Source organism: Lonchura striata, chromosome 21, assembly GCF_050655825.1.
Source record: "Lonchura striata isolate lonStrDom1 chromosome 21, ASM5065582v1, whole genome shotgun sequence".
Taxonomy (NCBI): domain Eukaryota; kingdom Metazoa; phylum Chordata; class Aves; order Passeriformes; family Estrildidae; genus Lonchura; species Lonchura striata.
In genome coordinates, this window is record NC_140723.1 from 6,224,569 (window position 1) to 6,237,802 (window position 13,234).

A 13,234-nucleotide genomic window follows, 5' to 3' on the forward strand; every position below is an offset into this window, starting at 1 on the left:
TGCCCAAATTGCTCCTTACCGGGTTGGGGTTGTAGTCAGCGTGGCAAACCAGAGAGTGCACCCAGTGTGATTCCTCAGAGCAAAGGGCACGAACGGCTGCCGGCGCTTTGGGGTCTTCATTTCAGCTACAAAACACAACACAGACCTGGCTGAATGCCCATGAGAAACACTCATCAGGTGTTTATGTGGGATGAGATACATGGCTGGAGAACCACAACCTGCACTCACTAAAAACAAAGAAACAGGACATCAGATTATCTACCAAGCTTTTACAATTAGTAATTACAACAGAAACGGAACAAAACTAACAGACATTCTTCCCTTACATCAATCCCCCTTGGAACTGAGCTTAACCTACACATTTTTCTGTTTCTTTATATCAAATCTTATAAAATATTATGCCTTCACAGTTACACCCAACATGTAGAAAATCTAACTAAAAACCAAAGCATAATCAGAAACCTTTTATGCGCATCCAAATGCTCATGAAATACTAAACACACATTCACTTATAATTATGATTTATGCTGTATTTAATGTGACAAATTCAGGGTTAGCCAGTCTCCCCTTTAAAGGGACTTTTATTCTCAAGGCCTGAACAAGTAGAAATATTTTCGCTAGACAGGATAAAGCCTACTGAAATATGGAAAATAATTTGAGAGCCACCAAAGGCAATCTGGTTTTGTTAAACTGCTGGGACATCAAAAACACCAGAAGAAGAAACTGCTCCCATGTTCAACTTTTTCTAAGCACAAATTTCTAACAGGCACACTCTCATGAGAGTGCTACTCTCATGTTCCACACTGCAGTGCATGAAATCTGTGAAAATACTTACTGAGTTTGGACACAGAAAAACCCCAGTCAAAGACCAGTAATTTACTTAAAAAGGAAGATAAATAGCTGCTACCTCAATACATAACATCATTAGTATGAGAGAAGTGGAAAGAAGGCACACACAATAAATCAGCTGCTTAAAGAAAAGTTAAGACAGAAATCTCTTCCCCAGGCCTGATTTGAAGTCACTCCAAAAGGTTTCCAGAGGCAAGCAGGGGTGACGTGGGGAGGGCAGGAAAGTTTTTGAGGGAGTTACAGATCATGACAGATGACTTTGTGTCAGACCAACAAATCCCTATGCACCCTCACATTGAGATTTAAATCTGATCTAAAGCTTACAGAGAAAGTTATTTCCAATTAAATAGCAAGAAAATTAAATCCTTGAAAATCAAAACTCTGATTTTTGCCAAAAGTAAATACATGTTTTTAGTGTTGAGTTCCAGTTTATATAATGTTTTGGCTAGCCCAGGTTCTACAAAATCAGCCAAGAAGCCAAATGAACTTTTACTCTGGTGTTTAATCTATTGCCAGTTTATCTTTGGAGACATCTAAAAAGGATTTTTGGGACTACAGCCTGATTTTCAAAAGAAATGTAAAAGTTGCACTTTGAGACTACTGCCTGAAAAAAAAGACTATCATTACCAGGAGGACTATTTAATAATTAATTTAGTCATTTAGCTCCAACCCCTACTAAAAGCCAAGCAATGAATATTAGATGTTTTGCTGCTGGTTTGATTTTGGGAAAAAAAAAAACCCACAAAATATTTCAGAAAAATAAATTCAAAATTTTCCATTTTGTTTTTTCTTTAAACTTAGAGAAAATATTTCTAATGGCACTTGAATAGGAAACAGATGTAGATTTCTAGAATGTTTTCTGTCCTCCCATCCATTAACTTTTCTACAGGACTATATATTTGTGAAGTATGCTATTTGTCTTCTATAATGTCAAAAAATGAAAAATCTTACTTTAAAGAGCATGGCTTTGCCCAAAACCTGTCCTGTCAAATAGAACTCAAACAAATTAACAAATTATTTATTAGGAATGCTTACTTCCTAAGGCTTACTGAAAACAGCCTGTGCTTCTGAAGCATCTGAAAGTTTTAAGTACCTAAATATTCTAAATTAGGTATAAATATGTATATTGAATATGATGGTGGATATTTTTTCATATAAATTATATATTGTGATACTATTATGCTATTTTTAATATGTACATTGAATATAATGGTGGATATTTTCTGAATATAAATTAAATACTGGGCTATTATTATGCTATTTTTAATCCCACTGTACTGTCCTCTAGAAGAGGGATACTGAATAGTCAACAATTCATACAGCCTTCCTCACAGTTTTCCTATATTGGGTTATATTTCTCCATTCTTTTCTGAAGAACCCAGAGAATGACACAACAAAATACTAAATTTAGCAGATTAAAGAAAAGCAGCTGTTGTATTATTTGGCTTCAGGGTTTTTCAGTTTTGATTATTTTTAAATATAGAGGCCAATCTACCAGTAAGTTCTACATACAGCACAGTATTTATTGTGCAAGAGCCTTCCAAAGAAGAAAACCACCTTTTGGTGTCTGTGTGCTGTACAGTACCTCTAGCATAGATCTGATGCTCTAGGTTAGTCAAACTGGCTGTACTCCTAGTTCTAAGGTAGACAAGAGGAAGGCCTGGCAGACAGGAAAGACAAAGTCAGCAGGTAAGAAAATCCAAACAAATACAGGTAGATCTTCCCCTGCATGCATAAGGGAAGATACCCATCATGCAATCGTGAGTTTATACTCGTTTGTTTACACTAAGCTGGCATTTGAATTGATAAAATTCCTTCCAGAAGGAACTCTGGGAGAAAATAAGCTGAAAAGACCTGCCACACATTGAGAGCTATTACTCAGGTGATTATTTTACAAAGAAAACAGTATTTTTTTCCAGAAACTCATTTATTTAGGTCTTCAGGGTACAAAAAGATCCTCTCTGAACTGCACACAGCCAAAAATCTACACTCTGATTTAATCCTTGACATGAGATTCACTCATTAACTGAGAGTGGCAGACAGAAAGGAAGCAGAACTAGCAGTGCAAAGCTCTTACCCAAAGCTAAGCACCCAGAAAGCTTTTTGTTTTAAAATAATTGGACATAATTGAACAGAAGACAGCTTTTTTGTCTTTTTTTTTTTTTTTTTTTGCCAAACATATCTAACAAATCACTGTATTCTGTGAAGTCAAAATACTTATGTTTGTAATACATTAGACAGATGACCGTGTGTGTCAGGTCTGTTTCAAATAAAGTGTGATTAATGACCAACATACTCTGTCCAAAACATGGGGGATCCACCGAAGAACCCATCCAGTCTTCTGAGCTGATTACATTCACCTCTTTGTCCTGTTTACAGTAATCTTCCATCCAGGACTGCTTGGTACATGTGTATTGCTCTGGAGGAATGTAAGCACAGACAGGCAGTGTCTTCAAGGTGGCAGTAAACAAAGGCATTGGGAAGCGTGTTAAATTCATCACACTCAAGTTACTCCACTTTAACAGCAGAAGTTTCATTTTGCTGCTTTTTCTCCCAGTCACATAAGTTAGAGACAAACAAGAGCTCATAAAATCACAGCAGGGTCTTAAAAAAATATATATATAGCCCTAAGATTTTATTTTTTTAAAAAACTGTCAGTGGAATTTCATGTGCTTAAGACACTCCTGTGTCAAACTAAGAGTCTTCCCTGCTGAGGCAATTAACCTTAGATATTTTCATGTTAGAAGTACTTCCTAGGGGTTTTGGGGTTTGCTTTAAGAGGCATATACACATTCCTGCATAAATATCAAGACACCAATTGAGTCCTCTGGCACAATATTAATCACAAACCAGCCTCACCATTTATTTATCACTGCCTTTGAAAAGCACCATCTTAGGAATCATTGATTTTCTTCTCCTCCTGCCACCCTAGCCTCCCCCTCTTTCTGCCAAACCCCCAGGTTCTCCTTGGGAGAGAAAGACCAAGGAAGGCTTTTCTCTTACATCTACAAGTTCAGCTGCTGGCATTTTTTTTATTGCACCCACCAAATAATTCTGAATGAACAGGAATATTCCTGGGAAAGGCACACAATTAGAGATCCACGATGCAGAAGCTCACATGAAACTGGGGTTACTGATGAAGAAAATATTTTGATTTCCTAATGTGGGTCACTGACAGTTCAGGTGCTCAGAGACCAAAGAACAGAAATTAGTAGCTCGCCACTATACCTGTCAATGTACTGAAAAATGATGAGTTTATCAAAATATTTTTAAGCCCTATGAGGTACAGAAAGCTTTAGATGAAAGCCTGTTTCTGATTAAAAATAAATTTAAAATACCATACAAATTTTATAGAATTCATATGACCAGAGAAAGAATTCCTACTAACCTCTAACATATGCAGCTCATGTCTTTACACTTTCACAACATCTGATAGAACATAGGCTGCCTAAACACACACCTGGTACAGTATCCTGGAAAGTATGGAGGGCATTGGGCCAATCCCACTTCCTCCACGGGATGCCAGCAGCACTTTAATTAAAGATGTCTGTCATTTTCAGGAGTGAAAAGCAGACTGCAGAGTGCTGCTCTCAGGGAATATTCCCACATACCTATGAGAACAGAGGTAATGTTTATATCCAGGCGTGGCTTGGCCTTCACTTCCAGCTTCAGGCGGGAAGGCTGGAGGCGGCTCAAAGCTTCTTGTTGCCAAGACACTGAACATGGCCACGGCTCAATAAATGGCTCCCAACCTGAGGGAAACACAAACCATCATCTTTGCTGCACTCTTGGAGGCCACACTGGCCTTTTAATCTGTGTTCAACATCCTTTTACTTTACTGTGATCCTTTACTTTTAATCTGTGCTCAAGATGAAGTCGCAAGGCTATGGATTTAATTTAATACCTAATGCAAATTTGGTCCAGCTCCTCCATTTAGACCATGTATACTGTATGTAGGGTCTTGCAGAAATATCTTAGTTCCAGTTAAAGCACTAGAAGGCAACTACTGCTCTATATTTAAGCTAGCTGGAGTTAAGCTCTCAAATAGCTTTGACAATGATTTTCACACAATTATAGACTAAGGTGGTGATTATTCCGTATCTCAAAAGATAAAGGTCTAGAAGCTATTAAAAACATCACCCTACATAGTTTTAAAAACAAATTTTTAAAACAAAAAAAAACCTTGTTATCGACAGATAATTCCTGAGTGCTTGTCACCAGTGAAATTTAAAAATTTAGTTTCTAAGTTGAAAAAACCCACACAACTAGATTACTTCTTCTGTCAGCATCTGGCCTGTATTGAGGCCTAACTTGCTTTTTCGTATCTAAAACATAAATTGTGATGGTCTCCTTATATTGATCCTTTGTCTTCAGCCTAAACACCTGTCTGCACATGGTTTTCCTTCCTGAAATGAATAAACTGAATCCACCAAACAATTAAAGAGAAGAGAGAAGAGAATGCAGAGGCAGCTTTTTATAAAATGTTATTTTGCTGGATAACCATTTTATGCAATTCCATTTGAAAACCTGAGTGCCACTTCATATCAGCCCAATCTCCACTTTCCACATCCTTCCCACTGATCTTAAATCAGGATATCTTGTCTAGGATCACACTGTCTCACACACACACAGTCCCAAAAGTCAACCTTTCCCTACTCCCTTAGAGGCATTTCATAGTGGGTAAACTTCAGCCTCCTGTAGTAGAAAAGGCTGTTTCCTGAACTTAAATAAGAAAAGAACAACTCCCTAGATATTTCACCTGAAAGCTCACGGTTGTAATAATCTCCAGACAGGGTAAAACGAGCATAGCCTTCAGGGCTGGTTCTCAAATGCTGGAGAAAATTCAAACCTGTGGGGAAAAAAAGTGAAATTTAAAGTAATGCAAAACAATCAAACTTCCTGGTTTTGTGAATAGTCAAGTAAGAATTGGAAGGTTTGTCCTGTCTTTTAAACTGAAATGGTACAAAAAGCTTATCATAATACTCTTCCAATAACATTTTGCAGACAGCCACACCTTACAATACAGAGCCTCCCTAGTATTCTGCTCAGGACAGATTTCATTTGTTATGTGATGTAAAAAGGGGAAACCAGAATCTTAACCCTACAAAGACTGTCATCTTCTTAAAACTAAAACCGAACAGAAATAAAGAAAAAGGAACCCCCAATATCCCACACAACCACCACCAAGACACTGTCAGTTGAAATTTGACAGGTCCTGACAAACAAGAGCATGATGCTGAACACACCCAGAAGTGACAATCATTTCATGCCAAGGCAGAACCAGATACTCACATGAAAAGGTTATTTCAGCCAGGGGAACATCACAGTCCATGCAGTCATCTATAAAGCAGATGCAGATACTTTCTGCATTTATTTCCACTCCAGAGATGAACTGGAAAGGCAAAATCCCCTGGCTATCTCGACCAGAAGTCTGGGAAACTGATTTCAGAGGTTCAGCATTCTTAAACAACCAACTTGCTGCTTTTTTCAAGTCACCTTAGATAAAAGCAAACAACCAATCAATCATCACCTACTTTCTCAAAGACATGTACTTTAGTAAAAATCATATAGAAGAAAACTAACTCCCTCTCTCTTAAGAAAATATTCTCAGCAGTACTTGAATATGCTATGTTTTGTAACATAAATATGAGAAAATTATAAAGACATTGGTATATCCTAAGAGTAAGAAATGTGTTTTGAAGCTTGCAAAGGTAATAAAAATCTGTAACATTATGCATGCCTATATATAAGGTGGGAAGTATGATAGTGCTGAAGGAAAAAGAATCACTTGTGCAATGCTTTGTTTTCTTATCATGAACTGCAAGTAGAACTAGAGAAATATGATTTTTAAAGGGAGAGATGAAAACACACGCTCTCAAGAGGAAGAGATGTGAAATAGCAAGAAATTAAAAATAAAAATTACCAACCTGAACACAACCAAAACTCCCAAACAAAAATTCTCTCAAGCACCCCACACATGACATCCCAAAGGGCAGAAAGAATCCTTGAGTGGTGGATTTTACACAGTAGAAGAACAAGAAAAAGAATGTTTAAGACTACAGACCAGCACAGAGCAAAAGATGTTCTAAAGAAGGAAAGAGTGCCTGTGCATAGCCACCTGACAGTCTAAGGGCTTTACTTAATTGCAATTAAGGTAATATGAACAATGTGCAAACCCCTGCTAAGAATATCTGATGTTACCTTGGCAGATCAAAAGAGCTTTACGACAATCTTCCATACTGAATCCCAGCTCCTGGAGGCGAGCCAGCTGGACTTCTGGAATTAACAGTTAACCAGACATAAATCCTTAACAGTTACCTACTTATTTTCATTTCTAAAATCAAGACATATCTGTATGAAAAATGGGGGATTTTTTATTTAAGACTGCAACTATAGCAAAAGCATATGATTCAGCCCTGCTTTTATGTTCTTTATAGTATCATCAGGACAATGCCATTATTAGGTAGTTCCAACCAACAAAGGCTCTTACACCATGAAGATACCAACATCTTTTGTGTTAAGTATATAGATTAGTTTCACCTTGCAGAAAGCTCCCTTAGATATAAAGAATGGCTTCACTGCAAAAGTTGAAAACATACCAAGAACAGGATCCAGCACACGTTTGGATCCATCCCTGGATTCATGTGCCAAGGAGTTCTCATGCCCCAGTGCTGAGCTGGAGGCATCAGCAGCATTCCCAGCACTTGAGGCAGCTGAGTCAGGCAGAGCTGCACTTGTCTGCTGGGGAATTGACTTTGCAATTGCCAGGAAGAGTTGAACATCATTGTAGGACAGTCTGATATCCAGGGCTTGCAACTGAATCTAAATGAAAAATGAGAACATAAGATTCACTTGCCTTTTTCCATACAATTTTTTTAATACTTCAGATATTAATAAAGCTTTTCCCAAAGAAAGACAAAATTTAGTGTTACAAGATGATCACCATGCTGTTTTAAAGATCCAATAATAAATTTATCAAACTTGTTATTATTTACCAACAGCCAAAAGCATTACATCTCAGGGAAAAGAAGTTTTACTTTGATATAATGGTAAAAAAAGTCTTTAAACATAAATCCCCTCTAATATGTCCTAACAATTAGAAACAGAAAATACAGAAAATTATTATTTCCTTTCAGGTATTAGTAACTATCTAACACCTTACAGCTTACATAATCAGCCCATTTCTTTCCCCCACTATTAATCTCTGTAACATATTCTATAAACCATTTTCTACATGCTTCTTTCTTTTCCTTTTCCATTTAAGGGGAAAAGTTACCTCACTCTCTTCTTGTGCATTTGAAAGTCTTCTATTGAATCCTTGGGCATAAAAATATCTCTGCTAGTATTTTCTACAGCATAGTTTTATTCAGGCCTTTAATATTACCTCTAGAATAGGAGGGAAATCTTCACTATTGAAAGCATCCAGCAGTCCTGAACCAATTGGGTAGGAAGAATTCCCAATAAGTTCCATATGAATCTGTACTGGATCAATAATCGACAGTGCAGTCTCTTGCTCATTTCCTAACCGGCATGAAAACACCTAAAAATTGCAAATTATTTTTAAAAAATTATGAACTGAAGTAACAGGTCTGGCAAGAACTAGCAATATTTTGAGGCTACAGTCAAGTCTTACAATGTTTTAACAGAAACAATATAAAATTATTCTCAAAGCTGCTGTAAAATGAGGACATTTGATAAGAAACCAACAAACTTCAGAAAGCATCTGTGGACTATTCCTTTTGTATAGATATTTATAGTAAAGTATCTTCACAAACTCCTCTAATTTTACATGTTATACAGAAGCAAATTTATTTTTCTTACCTCAATGCCAAACAAACTGCCAGAGAAAGGACGATCTAACAACTTGGGCTTGTAAGTGAGAACAGTTGTTCCCTTCAGAATAATTGCGTTGGTATCGAAGCAGGACATGTCTTCAACAACCACAAATTCAGTTCCTTAACAAAAAAAAAGGACAAATAGCTAATTAACAGGGTAGTTGGCAATACTTTAGGTACTTTAGGTATTTGTAGCAGGTTTCTTGATTTCCTTTAGTGGACCTGTCTTTACACACGGCTTTTAATGAGAAAAACTCCTGCAAAAGCATCAGAGCAGAGCATATTTACCTGTCACATTAACCTTGACTTCCAGCTGCTTTTCTGCTGTCACAGGGAGCGAGGAACGTTTGGTAACTACTCCACTTTTCACAGTTTTGGGAACAACAGTGGTGTCACTGATGCAGGCTCGCTGCCGGGAGGGATGGGGATGTTCCCGCTTCTTGGTGTCTCCAGGAGTACACAAAAAGTCATGAACCAGTAACAACCAGTCAAAGATCAGGAACACACGAAGATTGTTCAGAACAACTGTGAAACTGGAGGAATCCTTAGTAGACCTTTTAAGAAGAGAGAATCACACAGGTGAACTTTACAACCTGTAAATATTTAAAATCACGCTGACAACTATCAGTATCTAGTAAGACTTTTTTTTTTTCATAGGCATACACTTGGTTTGCAGTGTCTGGCCTTTAAAATACATACATACATTTATATATGTATATATACATTTATATATATATATATTTAAACAGATTGAAATTCAACAATTTGCTGTATCCACAGAACCCCAATAGATCTGAACTGCACAAATTCTAAGCTATAATGGTACAAGAGATGAATTGAAAAACTAAATGACAGGAAATTAATAAAAGTTCCTTTAACACACTTAAATTATCAAGATTAATTTTCAAAATCTCAAATTTTAAAACCTTTTTTAATTAACATTTTATGCCTGCTGGCTATCAAACCTAACATTCTGTGTGCAAAACTCAGACCTGGCTCCAGGATAACACATACAACACGAATTTATCAAACCTAACATTCTGTGTGCAAAACTCAGACCTGGCTCCAAGATAACACGTACAACACGAATTTCCTCTCATACCCTGACAGCATTTTGCAGCACAGGAAGCTGCTCTGTCATTCAGAAAAAATGTCAGCCTGCCTGAGCTCCCAGCATCCCATTCTGAAGGTCTGGCTAGGAGGGATAAAGTGTTTGGCTTCATGAATACCAGTTACATTTGATCATGCTAACTGGAAAATCATCTAAGTGCTTAAATACCATGAAACAATTTTCAACCCAGCACACTGTGAACTATAAAATCCCCAAAGAACTGTGATGCCTTAGTGGGGAGCAGGCTCTGCCTGAGCTGCTTCCAACAGCAAAAGCCTATAACCCTCCCTGGCTCTCCAGGATATTTCAAGAGGCACCAGCCAGTACAACACTATCACTGAGTTCTGCCAGCCCTTGCATCTTCTGCCAAAGATGCTCTCACCACTAAAAACAGACCACATGCTGCTGCAGCTGAAATTTAAAATCACAACAGTTGGGAAGAAGATTCCTGAAACTCTCACTCATAAACCAGATTAGGCTGTACTGTGCAAACTCACTAACTGTGTCTAATCTAACTGCCTACTGACTCAACAGTTCTGTGAAAACCATCTGGGGTTTCTTTAGGGTGTATTTTTAGTTAAATCTCATTTTAGATTTAATCAAATTGACACTTTGACTTCTTTCTGAACTCAAAACCATAATGCAGCACTGAAATCTTAAAAAAAAAATTCCTCTCAATTGCCAAGTTTCTTTAGCTGGTTTTCATGAAAAAATGGCTCTAAAATTTTCTACTAGACTAAAATAATTCACAATTTTTTTTTCTACATTACCCCTGCAACTGTTCCAGAAGGCATCATACTTATATGAGAGTAAGAAAGTTGAGCTTGGTCAACAAATCTGATCAGAAATTGAAGCAATTATCTCTAGTCATCTCACTTTTTGACAGTTAACATTCCTCAAAAAAACACCATGCTAGTACAAGTAAATACTGACATACTTTATATTCCAAATTTAAATACTAAATTAGATCAAAACAGGTAAGAAAAGACAAACAGGGTAGGACAGAACATAGAAGAGAATACTGAGATTGTTTTTGGATGAGGTGTTGTTTCTGTCTGTATTTGATGCTATCAAAAAACCATGTGTGACACCTGCTGGGAAACAGCTTTTGTGCATCTTATCTTAAAAATTCTACAAACTGATTTTATGCACACATACAAGTGATAGGCCAGACTTATCAAGCTTTTTGCACTACTGATTTTAATTAGTCAAACATTCATCTGATCCATTACACATTCAAACCTAAATTTTATTGCAATAAGTGAAAAAAAAAATCCAACAACTTCCAGAGAATGAATAACCACAGATTTCAAGCTATCAAGTACCACCCCAAAAATGTCATCAGATTTAAATACAATGCCCCCAAGTTTATCTACAATAACAGATGTAGTAAAACCAGGACAATACCGATTATGTCATTATTAAAAACAAACAAATCCCAGAATTACCAACCTGAAATGCAATTCAATCTGGATTGCTCCTGGGCTACTGGTGTTCTTTGATGACTGAAAGATGCAATTGAAAACATTTGGGGGTCCTGTAGCATATTTCTGTCCAGCATAACGAGTGTCAAAGGCCATCATGGAATGAGAGACCAGATTTACAGACTTTGTTCCATCTGAAGAGCTTTCAAAAAGCAACTTGGATTTCTTAAAATCAAACCTGGGAGAATAAAAAGCAAAACAACACACCAAAGAGACTTACAGTTTATTTATTCTTTGGAGTCACTTATTTTACAAGTATGGAACACTGCTGAAATCTTCAATTTATTTTCTAAAACAGCTACAATCATGTCCCATAGAAAGTAGATCTGTGCTAAATGTAATAGTATTCTCCACTGATGAAAAAGCCTTTTGGATTAAAAAAAAAAAAACAACAACAAGCCAACATACCAGAAATCTGCTTTTTTACCTTCCCTCATTTTGCTTTCTTAATTAAAATACTATTTCTTTTGGGCAAGTACTGATTGCTGGACTGTTATTTCAAGGACAGCTGAAAAGACAGACCCTATCTTTTGAACAGTGTCATTCCATTTCATCTTTCAGAGCAGCTCAAACTCTCAGTTTGGTCTCTAATTAAGAAACTCCATTTCACTGCATTATTAAATTGCAATTCCACATATTATTTCCATTCTTGCCCTGTACCTTTCATGTGAGCATAATATTTAGGACAGTAATATTTAGTATTAGTATTTAGTATTTAGGTAGTCAGTAAGAGAAGAATGTTCATACCTGGCTAAAGAGCTGCATCCATCTTTTCCCTTTGGATCCATCAGTTCCAGGCTCACATTAACCATGTCAATGAGGAATGACATGGAAGTATACACTTCTCCACTCAAAACTGTCTGAAAGCGAAAAACACCAACATTCTTTTTCAGAGCATCTGTTTAACTTTGATCCCTGAATTAACCTGCATTCCAGAAAAATGTAAACAGCTTTTGTGTGGTGTCCTTCTCCAAATGGTTTCATCAACCATTACTGGGGAAATGTTACATTCCACAACACTGTGGCCTTTAAGTTAAAAATACCATCAATCCATTTTTAAAGTACTGGTCTAGAGCTTCTCTATCCTTAAAATATTGCTGCCATCAGCAAGATCAGCAAACCCCCCAGACATTTCAAAAGAATTTCAGCTGCACATAGATCGTCTTACAAGAATTCTTGGATCCTGCAAGTCATAAGGGCGCATGAACTCCTCGATGGGCTCCCCGAGGTTGTTCTCCAGCAGCCCACGGATCAGCTTGTACTTGTTCAGATCCAGAGAGCAGTGCACTGAGGACAGGTTGCCATGGATTGAAATGTCTGCAACAGCATGACTCAGCTCTCTGCAAGAAAGAGAAAAAGAGAAAACCTCAGGGTTTCCAGGAGCTCCAACACAGCAGGCAAGACCTTGATACTAAAACACTGCTCTAGGTGACAGCATAAAGTGACCCCATTTAAACTCACTTGTCCAAATTTCTCTCTACTTTTAACTTCAGTCTGAAGGGCTCTGTCAGCAGGCTTCCTCCTGTCTGCCTCACCAAGTAGGATGGAAAGCTCAAATCTGCACTGGCATCTTCCACAGCCTTGGAATACTCTCTCTGGTATCTTTCAGCAGCAAAGATGTCCATGTCCTGCAGATCAACTACAATGCAGTCTAAGAGGCAGATGTGATCCTCTGCAAGTACACAGGAGATAACACATTAAGGAAAAAAACCAGAATCTGTGCAAAACTAATGCAACCTATTTTTAAAAAGAAATTTAATTTAGTTTTAATTTATTCCACTTTTTTTTTATTCATGTTCATCAATATCTTTAACTAGCAATACCAAGCTTATTCACAGGTCAATCTAAATTCCTAATTAGGAGTCCAAGTACACTCCTTATATGTGTGCAACATGCCTCTCAAAACACACCCAATTTGCAGGACTGTTCTTCCAGAAACTGAACTACAACTCCCT

At 37.2% G+C, this 13,234-nt stretch overlaps 1 protein-coding gene across 10 annotated transcripts in view; it reads right to left on the reverse strand.

Annotated features, from left to right (window-relative positions):
* Positions 1–13,234, reverse strand: part of VPS13D (vacuolar protein sorting 13 homolog D) — a 98,085-nt gene that overhangs the window by 58,974 nt on the left and 25,877 nt on the right. For 6 of the 10 annotated variants that reach the window (XR_014949802.1, XM_085558936.1, XM_085558938.1 and 3 more), the window contains 14 exons: positions 12,741–12,951; positions 12,448–12,619; positions 12,027–12,139; positions 11,248–11,457; positions 8,973–9,238; positions 8,671–8,804; positions 8,234–8,389; positions 7,449–7,671; positions 7,051–7,125; positions 6,142–6,345; positions 5,609–5,698; positions 4,461–4,601; positions 3,146–3,268; positions 20–227 (listed from right to left, as the gene is read on the reverse strand). Coding sequence is in view for 9 of the 10 variants with exons in the window: in XM_085558936.1 (XP_085415062.1) it covers positions 20–227; positions 3,146–3,268; positions 4,461–4,601; positions 5,609–5,698; positions 6,142–6,345; positions 7,051–7,125; positions 7,449–7,671; positions 8,234–8,389; positions 8,671–8,804; positions 8,973–9,238; positions 11,248–11,457; positions 12,027–12,139; positions 12,448–12,619; positions 12,741–12,951 (2,326 nt within the window). In the remaining variant the exon portion in view is untranslated. Of the gene's footprint in view, positions 1–19; positions 228–2,434; positions 2,510–3,145; positions 3,269–4,460; positions 4,602–5,608; positions 5,699–6,141; positions 6,346–7,050; positions 7,126–7,448; positions 7,672–8,233; positions 8,390–8,670; positions 8,805–8,972; positions 9,239–11,247; positions 11,458–12,026; positions 12,140–12,447; positions 12,620–12,740; positions 12,952–13,234 lie in introns of all 10 variants that reach the window. The other 4 variants (XM_085558939.1, XM_077788160.2, XM_085558941.1 and 1 more) reach the window with 2 other exon arrangements.